This window comes from Dermacentor variabilis, chromosome 7 (genome assembly GCF_050947875.1).
Source record: "Dermacentor variabilis isolate Ectoservices chromosome 7, ASM5094787v1, whole genome shotgun sequence".
In the NCBI taxonomy this organism is placed as follows: Eukaryota; Metazoa; Arthropoda; class Arachnida; order Ixodida; family Ixodidae; genus Dermacentor; species Dermacentor variabilis.
The window spans coordinates 120,244,142-120,269,071 of NC_134574.1; the positions used below are offsets into that span (position 1 = coordinate 120,244,142).

General features: G+C 42.7%; 1 protein-coding gene across 1 annotated transcript in view; it reads right to left on the reverse strand.

The window, feature by feature from the left end:
* Positions 1-541: 541 nt before the first annotated feature.
* LOC142587076 (uncharacterized) overlaps positions 542-24,930 on the reverse strand; it is a 37,835-nt gene continuing 13,446 nt past the window's right edge. Inside the window, exons 2-7 of the mRNA XM_075697965.1 lie at positions 24,275-24,351; positions 19,213-19,308; positions 16,311-16,337; positions 11,224-11,247; positions 9,288-9,305; positions 542-708 (exon numbers count right to left, since the gene is read on the reverse strand). Of these exons, the coding sequence (XP_075554080.1) occupies positions 587-708; positions 9,288-9,305; positions 11,224-11,247; positions 16,311-16,337; positions 19,213-19,308; positions 24,275-24,351 (364 nt within the window). The 3' untranslated portion in view covers positions 542-586. The remainder of the gene's footprint in view (positions 709-9,287; positions 9,306-11,223; positions 11,248-16,310; positions 16,338-19,212; positions 19,309-24,274; positions 24,352-24,930) is intronic.

Genomic DNA, 24,930 nt, shown 5'->3' on the forward strand with positions numbered 1-24,930 from the left:
CTATCGACAGATATCACTGGCTGGAAATGCAACCCCTAGTATTAATGGGGCTGCGAACAACAATCAAGGATGGCCTCGGAGTCAGCGCTGCTGATATGCGCTATGGATCAGCAAATCACATTCCAGAGCAGTTTTTCGGGACCTAAGAAGGCACTCCGCCAGCGGCGGCGCAGTACTTAGAGAGGCTACACTCATGACTCCACCACCTTCCACCTACACCCCTACGTATCGCCCAGGGGAGCCTGTGTTTAGTTTTTCCACAATGGAAAAAACAGCGCACCTCTTTCCCCGGTGTGACTCTATCAAGCCACCGTTGATTCCTTCCTATGAAGGCCCCTTTCGTGTGAGTTCGGGTTCAGAGAAAACCTTGAAGATTGACGTACGCAGCAAAGAACAGTGTCGTGCGACTGCCTGAAACCTGCCTATCTTGAACATTAACGCTTCGTTACTCCCGCCATTCACATCTACACACGGCAAAGTCTTACAGTAACCTTGGAGAGATCTTTTTATTCCTTTTATTAGCACAAGCACATTATTCACTAAAAAAGGGAGTCGCGCATCACTGGCTGCCCCTTTCTTGACCTTTCTAACAATTATCTTGATATGTCTTGGATGAGTTTTCAGCGTATTTGTTGTATTCTTGCAGACATTGATTTGCTGATGTGTCGGGGTCATTTGTGCTCACCATCAGAAAGTAGTGCTCTTCAACTGAAATAAACAAATAAAAGCTTTTTGCTAAATGTTTCTTTTTCCCAAAACTATCAATATTTGCCTAACAAACAGCACTTAAATAAAGCAGTTAGTAACAAACACTCCCTAAAATCCTCAAAACACTTTACGGCAATGACAGGTCGAATAACTAACTCAGTTATTTATATATTTTGTTATCATTAAAAATATTTTTTTTCATATTATATTACTTATTAGGAGTGGCAGAATATGCTGAGTTTTGAATACGAATCGAATATTGCACGTTAACAATTCGTGTCTGTAATCAAAACGAAACCCTTCGATATTTTCGAACTCTTTACAAAAAATATTTCGCAACCACCCATAGTTAAATTAGTTTGTCTCTTTTCAGCACTAAACAAAGCAACAAACCATCGCAAGCTATGAGATGTCAAACAGCGACAACTGTTTATAAAACAATGCACATAGAGCAAGGCTTTGCAATTTTCGTTCATAGCTTCGCGTTAGAAACCCACATGACAACCTTGATTTTCGCTTTTAATCTGCATAGTGTTTCACAGCGGAGCTGTATATAGGGTGTGACAGTTAGCTTTAGCCAGAGTTTAAAAACATGCGATTGCCACGTAGGTCGACAGAACAACGGTAATGCTGTTTGCCGTCACTTGGAGACATACAAACTATTTTTTTTCATTCCGCCTATTTAAATAATTAGCAATAATAATTAATGAAATACTAAAATATTAAAATTAGATTAAAAGTGTCCATGAGAAAATTCTAGAGCGACATGAAAAACTCCCTATGCAGCTTTATGTTACTCAATACGTGCTACATAAAACTGCTTTCCTGAGCTTGAAATATGCCGCAAATGCACGCAAAATTGCCGCGCGACTGGTCGCTCGAGGCAGTTTGCGTGTTTTATCAAAGTGCTGCTTTATCAAAAATACTCCGGAGCAAATTGTATGACAATTGGTGGCTATGATGAGTGTAAAATCACGTTGTGTTTCATGTGTTTTTCATAATTACGTTGATCACAGTGAAGTTGCAAATATAGTGAAATTCCCGTTTGCTCTCATACACAGCCTTCTAAGGGACCCAATGTTTGGCCGCTAGTCCTTCCAAGATTCATTCAGCCAATTAAGTAGAAAGTATGCTCAATTGCAAATTACAAACAAACGTGTTTTGTTTCGTGCACTTCTTTGACTGCACCCCACTCAACGCATATCATCGCTCGCGTCGAGGCTCGGTTAAACGATCACCTGCGTCATATGCACATTGTTACCACCCGTGGGCGTTGTTTGTTGTGGTTACGTCGTATTCGCTAGGCGACCTTATCGGCAGTTTCCACGGAGCTCTTGTATGGGCTGCAAGCGTGTTGAGCGTAGTATACATACATACATACATACATACATACATACATACATACATACATACATACATACATACATACATACATACATACATACAGGCATGTATGCATGCATGCATACTTGCATACATACATACATACATACATACTTGCATACATACATACATACATACTTGCATACATACATACATACATACATACATACATACATGCGTCGATTAAGACAAGCCGCAACACAGCTTCGCTGCTCGTACTTCTTCATAGAATGGAAGGGCTGATGAATTTTCGGGATGTGTTGTCATGTAGCATTTTTACATTTTACGCAAAACCTGTGATGCTGTCAATGCAACGAGAAATTTACGCGTGTTGAAGGTGCGTAATTAATTCAGCAATTGTTCCAACAGAAATGGCCTTTTTTTCTCTCTAACCACTCATTTGCTATTTCTGGGTAGCTGTATTCATATATCATCCAGCTGTTCTCGCATGGCTTATGGGCAACAAAGCTTTAAATTTGTGGAGAGCTTTTTTTTAGTTTTTAATATTTTTACAGACTTGTGCATAAACTTGATATTTTGTTAATGAGAGTTAGTTGTCGGTTGAGTACCATACAGTTTAACTGTGACAACAAACTATCGAGAAATTAATATTCCTACTGTATCAACTATGAGTTTGAATATTCTGTCATTATATTTCTATTCGTATTCAATTCCCAATTAAAAATGTTCATAATCGCCTGTTGTAGTACTTATTTCTGGCGAAACACTGCAAGTTGACACCACTTAGCATTCGCACAAAACATACTTTTCATATGTGACTGAATAAGAGATGCTTTCATGACATCTATTTTACTAAATAGTAAGGGTAATTAGACATTATTCATGCATATATTGAAGTTATTTTATATATTTGAATAAAAGTCTGGATGTTCAATATATTATCACTATTGTTGCGGAGAAGTGGGGCATAGTGGGATTATGAACAAAGACGACGATTTGGCGAAAGAGCATGTGGCTCTTTAAGGCAGCCGCCTTGGGCATCAAGCGTTGCTGCAATATGCAAATACTTGTAAATACACTTTCGCTTAAATATTTCTGCCCCGTGGTATTTTGGTGGATTTGCGCTTAGTTAGTCGGGTGATATGCGGTGGATAGTTTTTCACGCGGAACGGGAACGAAGAAGACATTCGAAACTGCGGTACAAGAAGCTGCGGCCGCAATCAGTCAGCAGCAGTCTCGGCGGGCCGTGATGTAGAATGACGTCATACAGAAGGAAATCCGGAACGGCTGTTCGCAGCTTATCGGCAATGCTCGCGTGATAGCGTAACACGTCGTATAGCCTGACGCAAGAATATTTATTATGTGCCTACTCCAATATGGGAAATTAGCACCGTTTCCAATGTTTCTACATCTTGCGTGGCCTAGAACGGCGTTATAACATGGGATAGATTCCTCCTTTTAAACAAATGAGGAACGTAAGCTGACTGGTAATATTTTATATTTATTATTTACAAATCAGGAATTCATATCGACTACAGTCACTGATAAATTTAAAAACTGGCCTGGTGAAATGCACATGGCAAAATTTGCTGCAAATAACAAAATAAAATCAATAATTGCATTCGACGAATTCTCGCGCAGGCGCATGAAAAATTTTGACAGACTTTTGTTCACAAGTAGTAGATAACTAGCCACGCACAAATAGTTTGAACAGCGCGAAAATGAAAAAAAAAGAATAAAATGGGAAGGAAGACGTTGCTACACATTTTTACTATTCTATTTGAAAGTAAGTTTGCCTGATCTTTAGAGCAAACGAAACCATGCTTTCGAAAAGAACAGCAAGACTTCGCAATTCTTCTGCAAAGGCCGTGCTCTTAAAAGACTGGCTAGCTGCCTCCTCCAAAATTTCTGTTGCTACAATGCAATGACCTGATTTATTCAGTCAATGTTCTGAAGATTTTCTCGTTTCTGTTCTCTGGTTAGTTGGTCTCTCGTTGCTCAAAGGGATCAATGTTTGAGTTGCAAGGACGTCCAACTTCTGTAAAGCTTCATCAACGCCTTTCTGGCCTTTGTTGAACCATAGTGCGGCCATAGAAGTGGCTATGTCTACACTTGAACTGGAAGCATCCTCTGCTTTTAGACACACCAACCAAATCTTGCTCTTGAGAGACAGTCACACTTTGACGTTTGCTCTCTATAAAGCGAAACAACCTTCTGCTTTTCAGCTTCTCTTTTGTAGAAAGCATAGCCTTTGCCCCGGCAACACCTAGAGCTGGAGAACGGGTTCGTGATTACTCAGTCAGATCCACTATTCGCTTGTAGCTATACATGGAAAATCCATCACGTAGGCAATAATTTTTAATGTAAGCCTGAAAAGTAGAACATGAAGGAAAAAAGCAGAAGCAAGTCAAGAGCTAGCATGGTTGGAGTATCAGTAAAGTTCAGGAGTACTTTACTTTGTGATACGCTTAGGATTTTGCCGATAAAAATAAAGTGTTCAAGTGTGGTTTCGCAATGAAAACTTAATAAAGGAAAAAGAAGATGTTCAACCCAAATCACTCCTTCGATCCAATAACTCGCCTGACTAGATTATCCTACTCACAGCTGCCGCCTTTTTTCGATCTCTGTCATAGTGGACGTGAGATTGTTTACGTGGATCTCCTGAGCAGCTCCTTGTGACAACTATATATATCGTAACGATGGCTCATTTCTTTAGTGGTGTGTGATTGCGGTGTAGAATATGTCGACCAACAGCAGCAGTGTCTAAACGCTTCCCGCAAGATGACGCTAAAGGCTGGGCACAGCGTGTCAGCCAAAGTGAACCACCCTGATGGCCCATGTACTTTTGTGTTCGCCTCGAGATCGCGCAGGACAAGCAACCAGTGATCTAGCTGTCTTTTCAGCGTAGATAAGCCTTGTTTCATGCGTCCAAAACAAAAATCTTGTGAAAGCAGAAAATACTGATTGACTGCGCGTTTATTTCTTTTTTACTTTTTGCCATGATTGCTCTGATTATAAACATGCCGCACCATAACAAACAAGGCTATGGTCCCAGAGCATTGACGCTCAAAAATTAAGACGCTGTTACGCCAGTGCTGGCATCGAAATTCAGGCCCGTACTTGGGGTTGGTTGCACACCCGAAACAGACGCGGCCGTTTACGATGAAAATAACTAAACGTAGGATCCCGAATTTGCGCGACCTGGTGACTTATTCGGTGGCAGCGCACTTGCTCAAATGCTTGTTCATTCATACGTGTCGCTGCAATTGCTGCACTGAAGTTTGTAGCAACGTTGGAGGCTTTATATTATGTAGTTTTTAATGATGTGCAAAGGGTCACTCTCAAGCATGTGCAAATACAAATACTGCTGAATTACCGCCAGACGACTTTGTTCTTTGAGTTTTTTATTTACATTTATAAGTTCCGAAGTTCAATTACCATCCTCACTAAATATACAATAGACGAAAAGCAAAAAGTTACACCATTCGCTCTGTGGAGACACCGACAATCTCTTTTGTTAACATCTTCCTGTAGCGCACCGAAATTTGGAAAGTCATAAGGACACTAATTATGAATGTAGAAGTGATGAATCGAATTTATTGAAATTTCAAGACGTGCTAATCAGTAAAAGAAAAACAGAGTCATACTGAACAAAACAGTTAATACGGGATGCATGTGCGAACCACAAATTTTATATACCACGGTGCGCGCGTTAGCCCCTTCTTTAATATAGATATAGAAGTAGTGAACCAAATTTAGGTTGTATGAAGTCATGCTAATCACTACCATAAACAAATATACTAAACACAGCATTTAAACATCATGCGTATGCCAAAACGTGTTTTTCTTACCCGGGCATCCCCTGTAGCACTATTTTGATAGTGTACATGTAGACGTGGTGAACTGAATATGTGTAGCATAAAGTTGCGTTATGAAATAGTTAGCGTGCACAATCGACAAGGACACAGTGAAGGGGTACGCACGAGCACTCGTGTGTCCCCCTTCACTGTGTCCGTGTCAATAGTGTGCGGTAAACATTTCGCTATGAATTCGTACCAGCTCTCCAAACTATCAGTTCTGCTGCATAAAGTTGCGTTAATCAGTAACACAAATGAAGAAAACTATAGCTGAACTCCTTTTACTATAACTGTCGGCGGTATTGTGAATAGAAATTTAGCAATACAGCAATAGATCATATTCCTCCAGTAACATTTAGTTGACACGTGTAGTGGTAACACTGAGACTTTCGTTTCTTCGCCTATATGCCATATACTCCGATATCGTCCCACTTTGCAATGGCACCAGCTTGCCACGGTCACCCATCTGCATGGACGTCGACGGCGATGTCGACGGACGATGACGGCGACAGTATGACGCTGACGCTGTGATGATTAAATGGAGAATGAATGGTATTGATCAAACAACAAAGGCGTGTAACCACAACGACCGGACGACAATCAGATGTAGATTCTTGAATTATGACGATGGAATAACTACGACAATGTGACGATAAGGGCATGACGACAATGAGATGACGACAAAGTGTTGACAACAACCAGGTGAGGAAGTGGGTATGACGCCGATGGCATGACAAAGACAGTGTGACGGCAGCGGTATGATAGCGAATCCTTGACAGCGTATATGTGACGATGACGCAATGACAACGATGGCACGACAACGGCGGCATAATCACGATTAATTTAGGACAATATGATTACGATAGAATGAAGAATAAGGATTTAGGTCAGTGGAACGCCGAAAGTTGTATGACGATGACGGCATGTCGACAATTGGATGACGCTACTGAAGTAATGATGATAGTGAAACGACAGTGTGACGACGCTGCAATGACGACCACGGTATGACGACGACGGCATGAAGAGGATTGGCGGTCGATTTTACATTGAGGACGATGGAACGACTGCGACGGCATCCTGACGAATGGATGAGAACGAATACACGACAACTGTATGACGACAATGGCAAGACAACAGCATTAGGACATTGGGATGACAAGTGTATGATCGAAAAGGTGTGACGATGACTCTATCACGAAACCTGCAGACTACGATGGCGTAACGACGGTAGCATCAAGATAGTCGCATAACAAAACTGGAGCGTCACTCATACCACGACCACGACGTTATGAAAAGAACTAGAGTAATAAGCGGGAATGACGACGATGGCACGACCAAGATGACATGCTAACGATGGTATGAAAAAGGCTGCATGTTATCTTAATGGGACGGCGACGGTATGATCGCGACGGTAATATCACGGCTGAATGACGGCAGCATTGTTACGATAAAATGACGAACAAGGAATTACGTCAGTAGGTCGACGAAAGTTGTATGACCACGACGGCATGATGACCATAGGATGACGCTACTGAAGTGATGACTAGGAGAAACGACAGCGTTCTGACAAAGGCATTACAACGGTATGATGACGTCGGCACGACGAGAGTCGGATGTCGACGTGACAAAGACGGCAATGGAATGACCACAATGGCATCCCGATAAAAATATTACAGCGAATACGTGGCAACTTTTTGGCGGTCATGCAGTGGCGACGATGCCAAGAAAACGGCATGACGACGGTATTTTTATCACAATGGCGGGACGATGAATATTATATATATATATATATATATATATATATATATATATATATATATATATATATATATATATATATATATAGGTACGTGTGTGTGTGTGTGTGTGTGTGTGCATTGGATAACACAGCTAAGGCGGAGTGCGTAGGCTTAATTTGCATTCTTAAGTATTATGTATCAGTGTGCGCAAGTAAGTTCCAATTTTATAGATTACGCATACACGTTACCAACTGAATTTCTTCACTATATCAAGCGGCACTAAACAACGATGCAAACGACTGTACTGAACAAAGCAGCTGAGATGTTATGAACATGCCAACTACATGTTCATAGATACCAGGACGCATGTTTTGGGACCATTTTTAAATTGTTGGCAGCGTTCATCCGCTCCAGCCAGTGCACAGTTTTTTTTTTCACAAAATGGAGGTACTTTTTACTGCAGGAATTTAACCATCAATTCTGTTTTCGCGGGTTATCCTAAAATTCTTCCTAAACAGCGATTCCCGAAAATTGCTTCAACATGTCGAATTCATAGGCGATTCTGTCGCGAATGTGTCTGTCAATAACGCAAGCAGTCGTTGTGCTGCCAAGAGCAGTTTGAACGGTTACTCAATGTCGCTTTCAAGGCACCTGTTGGGTGGTCATGTGCATCGCCACGCTGACATGCTGTATTTTACCACGAAATGTAGAATTGTGTCAAAGTTGTCTCTTTTCTCCAACATCGTCTTACACCTTATATAAAGTTTTGTGCAGCTAACGCTAGCCAGCCTTAAAAAAATAAACTCGAAGCATTTCGCAGGCCAGCCTCGGGCAAAATTGCCAAAAAATTTGCACTAATTATTATATGACCCGTTCGCACGGGGTATTTTCGGCGTAAGTTTTCAGTATAGAGAAATACTATTTGTGGGAAAGTGTTTGAAATTGTATTACGAAACAGTCTGGCAAGCCGTATTTAGATTATTACTTGTTACATCAAAATTATTTTCTGTTATAAAGAGAATCTGCCAAAGAGATAAAATCATGTGTTGGAATTTCTGGAATTCTACCATACCAGTGGTGTCAAATGGGTCACGTCAGAACGAATAACGGTTTTAAGCAAGTCTGTCTAACCATGAGTAATAAGGCTGTTTATAGTGGTTGATGTCAAAACAGCTTTAATTTTGTTTTGAATTTTTGATAAAAAGATGCTCACCATATATGTCCTCCCCCTGGTGCAGTACGATAAGTATAGCTTTCGAAAACACTGACAATTCTTAAAACACAGGAGAAAAACCTGTTTGCCGTCTACGCAGATATGTTGCCCATTTTAATTTTCATAATGAATGAACTAAAATCCGGAGATTCATTTAAATAGTTATTGATTGTATTGTATATTGTCAAACTGTAAATTACCAGTTTGTTTTGTTTTGTAATGAGCCGTGTCATACACATACAGTAACATTTGATATGCTGCGACGTACGGTTAACATCGCGGTACGTTTCAAGGGAATGTTTACTGAAGATTGCATTAACAAAGAATGTTGTATTATCTACGTGCCCAATAAAAAGCAATCGCTAAATACACAACACTAAATAAAGAACATCTACTAGGGCTTTGAAGAGACGTATCTGTACTTACGTTTGTCTTCGTATTTTTCTACGAAAACGAAAAATAATTTTACTTTCTTCAGTGTCACACTTCAACTTCTTTTCTTTTGTAATAATTGCAAAGAACGAAAGTAGAAGCTGCACTTTTGGAATGAATACCAAAATAAGAGTTAAACTTTCATATTCAAGAAGCTTTACCACCGCCATTCTTATGAAGCCCGTTTTTCCATGTACTTGCTCATAAAGGGTGCATGTCTCCGCCCCGTTGTCAGAGTAAACGCCGCACGCAACAGCCGCGTCTGATGAGGGATGAGCTTTGCGTCGATTCTCACTCTCTTAAGTTCGCCATCGTATAAGCGAAAATTAAAAATTGGAGCATGATATCTCGCAGCACAGACACACTAGAATAATTCTGCCAGCTGACACTGTGTGGAAACACCACAGCCTCTAACTTTTCAATACAAGCATACCCACTTACTGCAGTCAACAAAAATTACTCAACTTTCGTTAACTGGGCTGCTGACAGCGACAATTATCATCTGACTTTGTGTCCCCCTGGCCACGTAACTTATTTGCACAGCTGGCCTTCGCGTGCCTCCCAATGCCTAACTGTAAGAAAACCATACAACCTAATTTGGACACTCTGTATATATAGGTGAGCAAAAATAAATAGATTGTTCAATGAACCGACAGCGCTGTGGAACTCGTCAATTCCGTGGACGTACCGAAGATAAGTACGTACTTCACACTAAATATATAACAGGTAGGTACAGCTTTTATTAACAAGGTTGTAATTGTATTTAAAGAGATGTTTTGCGCGCTCATGAGCTACAATACTGTCGCAGTGTTACTCGCGGAAAGCTGTGTATGTGACAAATGTCAGATTTCTTGAGCCAGAAATGAGATGCATGGCAGGCAACGGTGGCTTCAGCAGGCTGTCCTGATTGTGTGGTCGAATGCTCTAGGGTTCCATAAGCCACTTCGGCCGTGCTAGAGTACCGCATGGTATTCCTGCATTGCTACACAAGATATGGCAGCGCGCTGCGCTTTCTGGTTGCATCTATATTTTTTTCGTGCAGTTGGCTCTGAATGGATTCAGAAGTACGTAAGACCTAACTTAAGTAGCAGCTAAGGCTGTCAAACAGCCTGTCGCCAATTTCGCACTACAGCACTTAACGCTGCCTTCGTGGCACCAACGCCCGAGTGTCCAAATATCTTCGATGTATCCGGCCCTGGGAAGCAAGTTCCCGTTCACGGACACATGGTTTGCGGTCAGCACGCTGCGTATGCCAGCACACCGCATCAAACTCAACACAATTTGTGGCAGAGTGTCCTGGCCCGCGAACTTCCCATGCGGGTTATGATCTTCACGATGGTGGCGGGCACCACTCTGCCGGCAGTATGCAAAATATACGTATATAGTCAGTGACCGTATAGTTTATTTGGAGCAAATGAAAATTAGGAACCTAATGTGGTTTGATTCCCACGAGAAAGAAGTAGAAGTAATGGCAGACGTTAACGGTTTTTATGTGCGTATTTTTATTTGTAATATTAGAACATTAATTTTAACGTACAGTGCTCAGCGATTGGAAAGCCTTAGCAACACTCGGAACGCCTGGGTTCCGGTGCTCTTGCTCTCTGATTGCTGGGCACCCCAAGCCCACAAATTTTTATATATGGCGAAAGTCAGAGCCAAGACTACGCATCAGTCTCCCAGTGCTCTCCGCCGGCGTAAAAAGCGCCGCCTGCAATGTTGTCCAAGTACCACCTGTCATAAATGTATCTCAAGGTGCAAGGATACGTTGCATAATAATTAGGTTTCGTTGAAATGCTTGATACATAGTAATATTATGCTTGCTTGATAGATTAATAATAATTATATTAGAGACCCGCAACAAATACATTTTTGGACGAACTATGTTACGCCGAAGTTGTGCAACAAACATTAGCAAATAATATGTACTCACTTTTTTCTTCTTCATTCAAAGACTCTAGACAAAAAAAAAATAAAAACAAACCATAAATTGAAACTCTGAAAATGTTGTATTGAATGCACAATGCATAGCTTTAGATCATCATTCACACCAAATGCCAAAGAATATAGTAATATAGTAATATATAGGACACAATTTTCAGACAACGCCGAAATGTATCGTGGCGTCATTTTGAAAAAAGAACTTGACGAGAGAACAAAAAGAGACAAACGCACAAACGCCGACACGCATATCTACAGGGTGTTTATGTGAAATATATAAAAAAAATTGTGAAACTGCATGCGGCGGACAGCACAATTCTAGTCCACGAGCTGCTCTACTCAAAGGGGTGGACATAACTTGCACAAATAATTGAAATGCCTAATCGGTTTATTAACAAACATTAACGAATTAGGTTTTAGCTAATTATCCTATGGCGTATATTATTTACAAATTCTAGCGGGTTAGAGTGCAAGGCATATCCACTTGAAAATAATTGTTTGAATGACACCATTTACGCGATATGAGACGTCAAACTTGCAGTAAAAATTTACTGTTGTTTCACTTACTTTCTTAACAAAACGTCGTATTATGCATTGACGCACGAAAGTAACTGGAACGCCAATTAATTTCTGTTCAGGAATTATTTCGAAACTAGGGTCATCCTGAGTATTGATCCCAAGGGAATTCGCCTTGTCAACTCCCTGGCTAGAATTTGTAAATTGAAATATCTGGCAGAAGGTAGTTAGTCAAATAGTTAATTAGCGAATTTCGTTAATTACTGAAGTATGTATTTCAATTTTTTTTTGTGCAAGTAATGCCCGTTCCTTCGAGTAGACACGCTCATGGGCTGGAATTGGGCTATCTTCCACTGCGAATACAATTAAAAATCCAGCATGCAATGAAGCCACGGAAAGCACAAAGGTAATTGCTTTATAGTTGCAATTTGAAACGTAAAAGATATTGAAGAAAAGGGGAAAATGAAAGTGAACGAAAAGTCAAGTTGCCGCCGATATGGCCATACCCACATGCTTCGTCTTGCTCGTGTTATGTAGTACCAATATTACTACAGCGATGGCTGTGTAACCGTCCCCTAACTGCGGTATTTATCTATACAGTACAAGATCTCGCCGAGGGTGTGTTAACCAGGGCAGCTCGAAGCCATGGTGGATAGATACAGGATACAATTTTCTATACCTTACCTTTATCAGGGCACTTCACGCACTTTCCGCGCGGTGTCTATCGATGAATGTTTTTCTATAGCTTTCTTTCGATGAATCTTCGTATATAACCATTTTCACGCTTAGCTAGGTAAATGGCTAATGCGTGGTCAAATGGTTAGAACATCGGGCTTCCGTGCTGCGGAAGCAGCGTTCAAAACCAAACGTGAGATCAACCTCAGTACCTTGTTATGTGGCATTGTATGCACAAATACCGCTTTTCACGAATCTTCTTTCAAACCGACATGGATTGCTGTAGACGCAAGATGGAGAGCAACGCGATGCGTTAGCCGGCTGCGCCACAAATTCACTGGGTATGTTCAGCTTTTCAATGGACTTCTTTTGCGCCAAGTATTTAGCAAGTTGTGTCATGATAAATGTATAATAAAGTGTAGAGTATCAAAAAAAGCAGCGGCAGCATCACAAATAAGCTACATGTATTCCTAAAAACTAAGTATTAATCTATATTGAAGTGCTTCTTCCCTTGGGATATGCTACTTGGAAGGTTGTCAACATTTCACGTCCAACAAATAATATAGCTTCCGGTGCCAATATACATTGTAAGGCTTTGTTAAATTCTTATAAGTGCTTCTCTATTGACACGCTTTGTCGATGCCATAATTGAATAACGATAACGTGTGTTGTATAAAACTATATTTCAGGCTATTTTGGCGGTTTTATAAAGATGTGTCAGCTAAAAGCAGGGTGCCCAGTGGGAATGTGGGTTAAGCGCCAACAGGACATGGAAGTGCGAGTATCCGGTGATGCCATGGCGCGACGCATTTCAGACTAACTTCACGTTAGACAGAGCAACCTCTCAGTCAAGCAGGCCCGATGAAACATACACAGAGCAAGATTGTTAAAGTGCGATTGAGGCACTTAGTCAGACCGTTGCTTTAGAGTGATATGAAGTGGTCATCTCGTGCTCCTTAGAGTACGGGTCGATGACTCGATAATAAATAGGTGCGATACCGGTCCGTGAGCAAATGACAAGAAACCCCGCGGCCAAAACGAACAATGTGTTAGAGAAACTTTACAACTACAGCACCAGTCGTGGTTGAGCGTTCTAAAGAGAGCATACCTTGTCGTATAATCACTGACCATGGCGACCCACCTTTTTGCCAGATGCAGATTCAGGAATAAGGTGAAGAAGACCCAAATCAATGCGAAAGAATGGTTAGGTCGCTATGAAAAGCTGCCAAAAGAGTCAAGAAGAGTGCGCGGCCGCTTGCTCCCAAAGTTGGCATTCCTTGCAAGGAGCAGTATAACTATAAACGGGTAGGGTGAGATCACGCCAGAACAAGTGGTGCTGGAGCCAATCATACGCGCGGGATTCGCCGAGTTACTAAGGGGTTCTCTCGTCAGGAGACCGGTGTGCGACTCTCGAACACAGATTTTTGGTCACATAAGTCATGTATCTTCATTGTTGCGCATTAAAAATAATGCTATTGGTATTGTTGTACCGGCTCCTTATGACAGTCATATTACCCGTTATTCACTGATTTATAGCTCCTCTCACTAAATTAGGCTATCTAGTAGAACCATGCCGTTGTTATTACACCCTACGAAATATGCATACTTTTGCCGTCGGCACAAACAGCCTCAATAAAAAGAACACTGCTACGTTTCTTTCAGAAATAAATTTATTAGTTCCAGAATCACACAGCGACTACGAGAAACTGTTGCTTTGACTGGTGTGAAAATATGGAATAGTTTACCGGCTGAAGTAAAGTCTTCAGCAAAATTGTCCTTGTGCCAACCTTTATTTTAATGCCCGTGTCCCGTGCATTGGGGGTGCGTTAATGATCCCCGGGTGGTGGAAAATATTCCGGAGTCCCTCCCTGCGGCGTGCCTCATAATCAAATCGTAGTTTTGGCATGTAAAACCACATAATGTGATTCATTTCAGCTCTGCATTTCGAACTTCTTTGCACGTTCAAAAACTGTATTTATTTTTCGCCTCTATACTGCAGTGACTCAAAACATACATTTGTTATGTCAAGATGTGTTAGGTTTTACGGCTTCAACATTGTGTAGCGTCTGTTGATAAGCACAAGTTCCAGGCGGTTCATGAACGACCGCAAGGAACCGTAATGGTGTTGCTCATCTCTAATTTAAAGGAGCGAATTTACATAGAAAACGCTAGAGCAAACATCAATGCCTGAAGAATAAAGCTTTTTCGACAGGGTAGCGAGATAAGCAGTCATCGTCCCCGAGAAGACACGGCTAATTGAGCCTACCGAGAAACGTATTTCAATACGTTCAATAGGAGTGGAGCTGTGGGTAATCAACGTACGCCGTTCATCACTTCTACGGTGACTACACTCCCTTTAACGCGACAGCGTTAAGGAGCTCGTGTCGCAGGAAAGCCGGTATCGTCGGCGTCCAAATTACAGTGTGCGTCATTCAAACCCTCGTGTCTAGGCGACGCGGCTCCCTTTCCGCTCACAGCGCGATTCCTAGGTGCAGCGTCCGATGCGGGATGCCTCTGACGTGATTGCTGCGCCGTACCGCGTCTGGTGGGAAAGCGTCCCCTGCGATGTGTGCCATGCTGCTGGCGAGGAGTCATGCGTCTGCGTGGTGCTTCCAGGCGAGATAGAGGGCGATCCCATCAAGGTTCCAGCCCCATGATCGCATCCGCCTTCATGGCGCGTCGCGGCCCGGCTGTCCGTGCCGATCGCGACGTTTGGCTTGCGTATGTCCTTTCTCCCTCCGAGACACCGAGACTACGAGACACCGGAGCTGTAAATTAGGGTCCAGGATATGATGGCGTGCACTTGTGAACTCGGATAAATTCCATTGAGCTAATGTGAGGTCACGCGCAAGTGCGGAAAGTTTTTTCGGAGTGTCGGCTCTCGAAAGAGGAATGGCAACGCAGTTGACGCTGTCATGTGCAGATGGGGCTGCTGCGTCTTCTCAATCATCGCCAAGTATGCCACAGTGACTACACAACGAGTGATATATTATACCGTATCCTTGGTCAACTATGCGATGGTGGACTTCTCTGATCTCTGCGACGAGCTGCTCATGTGATCCATGACACAGTGCTGAGAGTGCACTCTGCAGGGATGCCTTGGAATCACACAAGACTGACCATGCATGGGGTGGTTCCTCCTGAATGAAATGAAAAGCCGCACGCAGGGCTACCGGTTCAGCAGCTGTCATTGGTGATACTTGTGACATTAGAACTAGAAGTGACATATTGATATTAGAAGTGAATATTTCTCTTGTAAGTTCACACTAGCATTGCACGCGCCCTATATATGCTATTTGCAATGGTAAAAAGGCTCGCAGAGGCCCATTAAACCAAGTTTTTCAAACAAGTGAGCTGTAAATTATAGTAGTTGTAGACACTCTTTCTTCAAAAAACATATTTTATGTTTGCTACGCCCAAAAAAGAAATACTCCTGCAGTTTCTTTGCTGACAGAACTACATAATGTTTACCTTCAGCAATATTTTAAAATTTCGTATAAATCAGGGGAGAACACAAAATTGCATATAAGGAGAATATGTTTGGTTAATATACGGAATATTTAGGAGCAATTGCCGGCTGGGTTTATTTCTTATGAAGGAGGGATGAAGGCACGGTATCACGTTTTGCAACAGCGTATTTTCTTTGTTTATGTAGGATCAAAGCTAAAGTTTTATGCGAATATTGTAGGCAGAAGTTGACACTGTGTTAGATCTTGAGTATCTACAATGTAAACTATAATCGATGTTATAAATAATTTTACGGCAATCTTCAGTGACAAATCTTTAATCTACGAAAACAGATTGTCATAAACCTACAGTTTTAAATCTAAATACATTGGTAAATGAATATTATAGATAGAAATCAGAATCACAATAATACGTACTGACCATAACTAGGCATTTGACGTGTCCTCTCTAGAGAAATGAGAAAAAAATAATATTAGGTCATGTTACTATTTTCTAAGAACTAATAAGCTTCACTGCTGAAATTGTTGCACTTTCAAAATCATTGATTATTTTGAACTTTGATAAGGCAGCAATGATTTAAGCTATATTTTTTTTTCTCCGAAATAACAACGAGGCTAGTGTATGCACACACCAACATGCAAACGTAAACAAACACACGAGCAGGCGCCCTTGAGGAGGAGGTTAAGGAAAAAGCAAACATTATGGCCTGAACTGTGATTTTATTATTTATCTGCATCACGTTACAGCTGCCGCAAATAAAAAAAAGTAGCAGCTTTTCGCCCCAAGGGAGTGCGATCAACAGATATAAGAGGTTACAAGCGTATGGTAAAAAATGAACAAAACAAATAAAAACAGTTAAAGTTAGCTAAATGTTCAATGATAGTTTGCAGGTAGCACTTATCCGTAAAAAAGCACGTCATAGCATGATATGATTTCATAATGGTAAAGATGCTGAGTTTTGTGTCTAGGCAGACCAGTGACTTCTAGATAACTAGACCAGTGACCAGTGACTGGAGCTGGCAGACCGTGGCTGTTGCACTCCTGGCGACGCCTGCGCCAAATCACCTGTAGGGTGTTGGTAGCACTTGTTGAGCTCTTGACACAATTGCGCACGGTTAGATCGCCTCTGAAATCTGGGAACAATGATTGCACTTGAGGGTTGTCCGCATCGAACAATGCCTGTTGCGAGCGCTCTTTGGTCAAATTTAGTGCGTCAAAGAGGTACCGTTGGTGTGAAACTCAGCTCCTTTCCGATAGCTTGAAATATGTCTTATCTGAAAGACGTGCTCGTTTAATGAAATTTATGAGGGACTGTTCCACGCGAGAACATGAGATGGTGGAGTGAGCAAGAAAGCCGGCATCTGTAACATTCAAACGGCACCTAACTTCCCATTGGCTGCGATACGACGACTCGTGTGCGCCTCCACGGTGCAGAGCGGGCGAAATGGACCACCTGTTGCCGTAATGGCGTGCCAGGTTTTACGTGAGAGGGGGGGGGGGGCGTCGCCGCGACGCCACGTCACCTTCTCTCTTGCAAACGCGTGTTATTCGCGCGTTCCTTGTCCGCGCAAGCTCTCGCCTACATTATAAGTTAGCCTCAGTAATCTCCATAAAGAAATTATAGTATATAATGACAGAATAAATTCCAAAGCAAGAGCGTTGGCGCTGGTGAGTTTCGAACTTACGACCTCACGCTAGGCAGCTTCTAGCGAGTTTATAAGAAGCAAAGCTCGTTTCGAGTAGACACGATCTGGCTACAGGCAAGTTCCAATGGCGAAAGTTGATAGCCCGAAGTCAGGATTTATCACTTCAGATGGAGTGACGTTGCAATGAACTTTGTAGCCCGTCTGCTCATACGAACGAATCAAGCGCATGCTCTTGCGGGGTATAAAGTGGCACACATGTCTTTGTTACCCTGATGACATCGTTGCCTTCCCTCCTGGTTTGACCACGCCCCTCCTCCACCTAAAAAGTGCTCACATGCCTGACAAACGCTGGCCTACGAATAAACCTTAAAAAGTACCACTTGGCAGAGCGGAGACTGACTATATTAGAAGATGTGGTGTCGAAGGATGGAATGCTCCTTGAGCTTGCGAAGTTTCGTGGCGTCACAAAATTTCTTAAGCCCACGAACATGCGCGAACGTCGAACTTTCTTCAGCGTCTAGTGCTATCTCTGATGATTTGTTTAGTAACGCAGTGAATGGGCCTAGCCATTCGACGTTCATGATTGTATTGCGCTTAGTGTTACACTGACACAAAGAAAAACCAAGAACGAACATCAATGAATAACAAATGAACGTACATGGCGCAAACTACGAACTCGTTCAATACCGTTAGAGAACGCGCTTATATACATAGCCAGGGGGGGGGGAAGGAGGAGGAGGGGAAATGTAAGATGCGTCAAGGTGATGACATGTAATAATGCGGTGGGTCGGACCAGCGGCGTTCACTTGCACCCGTTGGCCGTGGCAAGGTCGACCTCAGTTTTTGTGAGCATGATAGACGGAGTGCATATGCACGTTCCTTGGCTTTTGCTATCGCAAGTGCTTCCCATATTTCTCGCTCTGTTTTCGCTTTGCTGTGCCAATGACTTTGGTGCCATGTAGTTGCGGAGAGCATTTATACAGTTTGCAGTGGGCAGCCAAGGTTCTTCACACTGCCAGAAGTTGGTACGTGTATTTGTGCTTCCGTACTCAGTCGCTTAGACAGCGTCCGGCCTGCCTAATATACGCTTTCGGCAAGTAAGTTGGATGCAGTAAGCCAGACAACTAGCGCATTCCATAAATTTATTCACGTCTTCAGTGTGGCAGATTGTAGCACTTATTTTCTCTTTGGATCCTGCATTAACCCTCTTGCACATGCCATTTAGTTTTTTGAGGAGCACAAAACAGTATGCGAAAGTCATGGTGTTCGGCTGTCTTTTTTTTCTCTGTGACAGTTCATGCCTGTAAGCCAACATGACTCCTTTCTTTTTTGGTTTTGTTGTGCGGGAGAGCACCGATTTGCAAGTCAGTCGCCCAAAGAACAGTAGGTATACCCCAAACGAACGGTGGTGCGAATCTGGGATGACATGAGGCCGGAAATCAGGACGAAGAGGAAGAGGCAGAAAACACCGGCAAAAGAAAAAGAACCATAGCGATGCCCGTAAAAGTTACATATCCGCAAATCTCAGGGACTACGTTTGGAAGCGTGGCCCATAGTGGACAGGTGCAGTTCACTTATAGTGCGGTTTTGTGGCCTAGCGCATAAGGAATTCTCAGGTGGTCGCCCATTATACTTTGTATTGTTAGTTCTACAAAACGAAAAATAAAACTGCTTACCATAGGAAAGAAAGTCGATATACTTAACCACCCCGCAGGATAATCCGTCACTTCGAAACAACAGCTGCTGAATGAAAAAATGTTCATAGCCTGTGTCTGAAAGTCAAGGGGATTCAAAATATGTATTCAACATAGAGTAAGAGGCAAGCTAACGAAACAATTATTTATTTCTTTAGTTCAGACATATTTTCGATAAATGTACGGTTGCCTGAGAGATTGGCATGCGTAACACAGAATATGCGAGCCAGTAACGCAAATAAAATTACAACGCAACTACTCTCAATTTCATAACATATACATATCCTATTGTTCTTACATATTTACAAAGATATCCAAATATAACCCGATGTTTATAACAAAGGATACATTGGAATCAGAAAGTAATTTTCGTTATTAGTAATGACCACTTCAGAATTTGTGGCGAATAACGTATGGAAGGAAAAGCTTTTGTATTATGGTCAAGAAAGTGCAGTTTTGCCCGTATTCTGATGCAATGAGGCCATAACTTGCGCAAAGTTATATGTTGTGGTCCTGTGTTGCTACTTTAGTATCGGCTTCCTAGTCTGTACATGTATGTGTGTACGAGGATTGTTCACTGTCTTTCCCTTTTTTCTTCATAGCATGGCAATTGTTTCAATTACTTCAAGGAAGTGCATTATTGCATTCTTTTTGTTCAATCAATTTTCTGTGTATTAGAAACTACAAAAACACCATTACATGCCCGCTTCCGTAGTGTGACAGGTATCAACAGTTACCGGATACAAAATATAGAAGTAGAGAATTTCGCGTGGCCAAAAAAAAATACTGTTCTGGTCACTGTTCCCGGCTGACAGTGATTTAGTGCTTTAAGGTTCTAATGCTGTTGCATTGGTGGAGCTGCTCTTACTCCTATTGGGACCCGTGCACCCAGTCTGGAAGCTGAACCTTTTATCACTGCTCCATTTCCCCGTTTCAACCAGTGCCTGCCTAGGCTTCAGTTCCCAATTCATTACCATTCCAACTCCCATCAGCATGAAGTTTTTTTTCACTCTCTCATTCAGATACAGAACTAATCTTTACACGTCGGTAGTGTGGGAACCAGTGACGAAAAGACAACTAAATACCTGACAGTGTGTATAACCTTACCTTAACTACCAAACTGCAAAACGCTCCTCTCCATGGGCTAATGCATTCTTCCAAAAATACCGACTAATGTACTTGTTTATCTCTCTCCAGTGGCCGCTTTTCACCAGCTAGAAAATGACAAACCATTACACTCGGCGCAGAACGCGCATGCACGGATCGGAAGTTTCCCCAATGTTATCGTCAGTTCTATTTGTTGGCTCGTTGTCACTGAACCTAGTGGCATCTTATTATATGCGGGACGCAAACTGTCCAGTACTCTCAGGAATAAACGCGGGCACCAGCGATTAAGCTGAAACTTTCGTTGAGCGACGTCTAAAAATCGACGTTATCAACCCGCAGATAAAATATTCAACGATCGCTAACTGTGCTCGTCGGTATGTTGGTGCTTTGATTATTAGATTTTTTACGAGCACAAGATAGCCCAATAAGGAGTTACTCTCGGCAGTGACAGTTTTCTAACTTTGTTATTCAACGTCACTACAGCATATGAACTGTTGGAGGTACTTTTGCGCTCATGCAACGGATGCCCTCGCAAAGCCGTGATCCAAGCCCGAACACCGAAGACAACACCAACTTCGAACCCTACTATGGAGCTAGTCTCAGGCCTCAAAACCTGGCCCGTAGTTCACACTTCTACTCATAACAACCAGAAGGGCGAACACCAACTGGAGAACCATGACGACAGACTCGGCATCGTTAGCAGTCATCGTGCTTTGCACACCCCAATGAGCCATAGAATTTCTGTGAATCATCACTTGAAGACCATGAAAGCTGGCTGGAGACATGCAAGAGGACCGCGACGTTCAACAACTGGAGCGCGAAGACAAATTGCGCCATATCTTCCTTTTTTTTGATCACGCTGCTCGGACGTGGTTTGAGAACATAGAGACTACTACAGCGACGTGGGACTACTTCCTGAGAACTTCTTGAAGACCTTCACGATTTCCCTTCGCAAGTAAAGGAGTTCTCTTGGTAACTCGACTACAACTACGAATGAGAGCATCACGATCTTCAAGGAGATGACTCGCCTCGTCCGCCACGCCAGGTCCTAGATGACTAAAAAAATTCAACGCCCTTCATTCTGTGAACAATGATGACTCGCGAAGCTGTGAATGCGGGCCCCTTAATTAATGGCGAACTGCACCTCCGCTACGGGTCGACGTGGTATTGCAGTATCTTCGGGATCGGCATACCTATGGGGAATGCTTAACGCCTGCTTCACCTTCGCCGCGGGTCAGCTCTGCATTGCACTATTTTTGCGACCTGCCCAAGTATGGGGAGTTCTTATCCCTTGTTTCACTTCCGCTGCGGGTCGGCCCGGTATTGCGTTATCTTATGGATCGGCCCACATATGATGTCTGCTTAACTCCTGTTTCACATCCGCCGCGGGTAGGCCCGGTGTTGCACCATATTCGGGATCCGCCGATGCATGGGGAGCATTTTATTGTATGTCTGGAGCCGCTGCTCGTACGCGCCTGTGTTTTAGCGCTGTGATTTCTTGGTTAGTGGCATTCTCGCCCTACTGATGTCATTGCCTAATTAGTGACCTCATGCAGTTTGAGCTGCGCAATTTCCAAGTCAACCTTTACCCCCTTTCCCCTAATTAAACATGCCAGCTGTTGTATGTGCTTTCGCCTGAGTATAAAACACGGGGAACTTCTTTGGTGCCGTTGGGTGTGACCGATTCTTGCCCAACCCGCAAATTTGGTGCACATCTCACAACATTGGCAAGGCGGTACTACTGCGCCTCTTAAGAGTGCCGCGATTGTTGAACAATTCAGCGGTGATTTAGTGGTAAACGCCAGATAAACGGCTTAGCATTAGGTCGAACCTCTGGTGCTCTCGGCTCCATGACATGAATCGCGTTCACCGCATTGGAAGGCGTTGTTAAAAGCCCCACACGGCACATGGCCGGCCTCGTCAATGAGCGAAGTGCGACTGACGATGGTCCGGACTACCGTACGTGCACATATGCGCACACACACACACACATTATCTATCTATCTATCTATCTATCTATATATATATATATATATATATATATATATACATATAAACGAGACGAAAGGGGGTTAACCGAGGGGCCCGATTTTTATTAGTCATATCATAAGAAGCCAACAAACACTGACACCAAGGACAACATAGGTGTAATTACTTGCGCTTAATAAATGAAATAGAGAAACGATAATTAATGGAAATTAAAGTGGATGAAAAAACAACTTGCCGCAGATGGGAACCGAACCCACAACCTTCGCATTTCGCCTGCGATGCTCTACCATTGAGCTACCGCGGCGCCGTTTTCCTATCCACTTTCTTGGGTATTTGTGTGTCCGAGTAGAACCCTGGGAGCGTTAGCCAGCGCCACCATTCAGAGACCTTGGCGGCGGACGTGGAACGTCCTTATTTCCGCAGGCGCCATGAAAACGTGATCTTTTCGGGTGAAGGCAACTGGTCAATAAACTCACATATGCTACCTGAAGGCATCAATGTTGCCGGATTCGAGACCCTCGTTATGTAATAAACGAGAAGAAAGGGGGTTAACCGAGGGGCCCGAGTTTTTATTTGTCAAATCATAAGAAGCCAACAAACACTGACACCAAGGACAACATAGGGGAAATTACTTGTGCTTAATAAATGAAGCAGAGAAACGATAAGTTAGTGGAAATTAAAGTGGATGAAAAAACAACTTGCCGCAGATGGGAACCGAACCCCCCAACCTTCGCGTTTCGTGTGGTTGTGGGTTCGGTCCCCACCTGCGGCAAGTTACCTCTGGTGGTAACGCTATAACTGTTTTTTTTTGTTGCGGTTGCGTTGCCCCGCGGTGCTGTGTGTTCTCTCTACGGCAGCATGCGTGCTCATTACTCCTTGCTCGTGGCTCTCAAGCACGCTGCGCTTGCTCTCCTGCTATCCTGGTTGCTCGCAGAGCTCACACTGCGTTTGCTCCTTCTCTTTCAACGCGCCATTACGTTGCGCCGCGTGCACTCTCTCAGCTCGTGGCGATCGCACTGCACAAGCTGTGTTTGTTGTCGCTGGTGGCGCTGGCGCCACGCACTTTCTGGTTTTGCTGGTGGCATTCCCGCTGACCATGCTATCGCAGTCGTTGCTCGTGGAGCTCGCGCTGCACGTGTTTTCTCTGTGTCTGGTTTCTCGGGTTAAACAGGAGCTCTTCGACTAATTGGGAAATGACAATCTCTATCACGCCTATTTGAAGTACTGAGTATGTGCAGTACAGTTTGTGTTGCTCTTCAGTAAACATCGTTTTTACAGACTTCGGTCGAAAAGTAATTTGGAGTAGTTGTGTTACGCTCTTCAAAAAACGACGTCGCTACGGTTAACTAGGTATGTGTCGCTCTGCAATGAAAATAGAGTAATTCTTAATATTTGCGCGGCATACAGCAAAATAAAACACGTGAAATGCATTTACTTTGCGACAGCACTGGTTTATTGCGCAAGGAGTGCACGAAGAAGCGCGAGAGAGGACCCCCACTCCATACAGGTTTCGGCGTTGGCAAAGGTCGTGCGTCACGACATTTCGTCAATCATAATCGCGCTATCGTCGACATTCGTCATGAAATCGGTTCTGACAATTGATTGTTTTTACATATAAGTTACAAGCTTGCTGCTTCACAGAAAACATGGGACATAAAGTGACCGTTTACTTACTTCAAGTCTGATAAGGTGCAGACTCAAATGACTGAGAAATACAGTTGATATGAGAGGAACTCGGATTATAATTTTGTACGTATGCTCCGTGTGTGACAACTGTGTCCAGCAACTATAGCGTGGTACCAGACCTATTAGTATTCGTGAACTCTACAAAGTGATTTAGTCGTACAAATAACCGGTAAACCGGATAAGTGCCCCTTCTCAAGAAACAACTTGCAAAGTAGGTTTCTTAAGATTGCTTTCATTAAAGTTCTGAATATACATTACTCACCTTCCTTAGTGAACGACATTGAATTCATGGTTGCGGAGCTGGTTGAAAATGTCCATGTATTACGGCCCAAATCGACCCTGGAATATTGAGAACCCGGGGTGATCCACGAGAAAAAAGAGTGGATGTTCTGCTCTCTTACATTTGGCCGTCTAATTTATACGTCTGAGCAAGCGTGACAGTTTTCTCGCTAATGGTTTCACGTTCTTCTTTCTTGCATGCAAGGCCACTTTGATCACTCATTTGGTAATACCACATAGCAGCATTGTCTGTCCAAAACTGCAAAAAATATGGAAATTAAATTTTTACCTTGTCAAAGTATTCTCATAATTTTGTAAAGTACACTTGTGGAAAATATTTTAAGATAATTTGTAGTGCTAGCCCGTGAGCGTTCTGGCTGTATTTATGATACAGTGTCAATGTAGCACCAACAACAAAACCTTTAATTATAAATTCTCTATGACGCCACACTTCGCGTTGGAGAGTAGTTTTGAGCGTTAAAAGATGTGTATTGTTTGTAGAGCCTGACTGGGTAAAAAATGCACTTTTATCTTTGCCATATTATTTCTATATGCTGCGATACATATTTACAAATCTAAACCGTCCTGCCATATTACACTGGTAAAATTTCCAAAGAACCTATCTCACGATGACTGCCG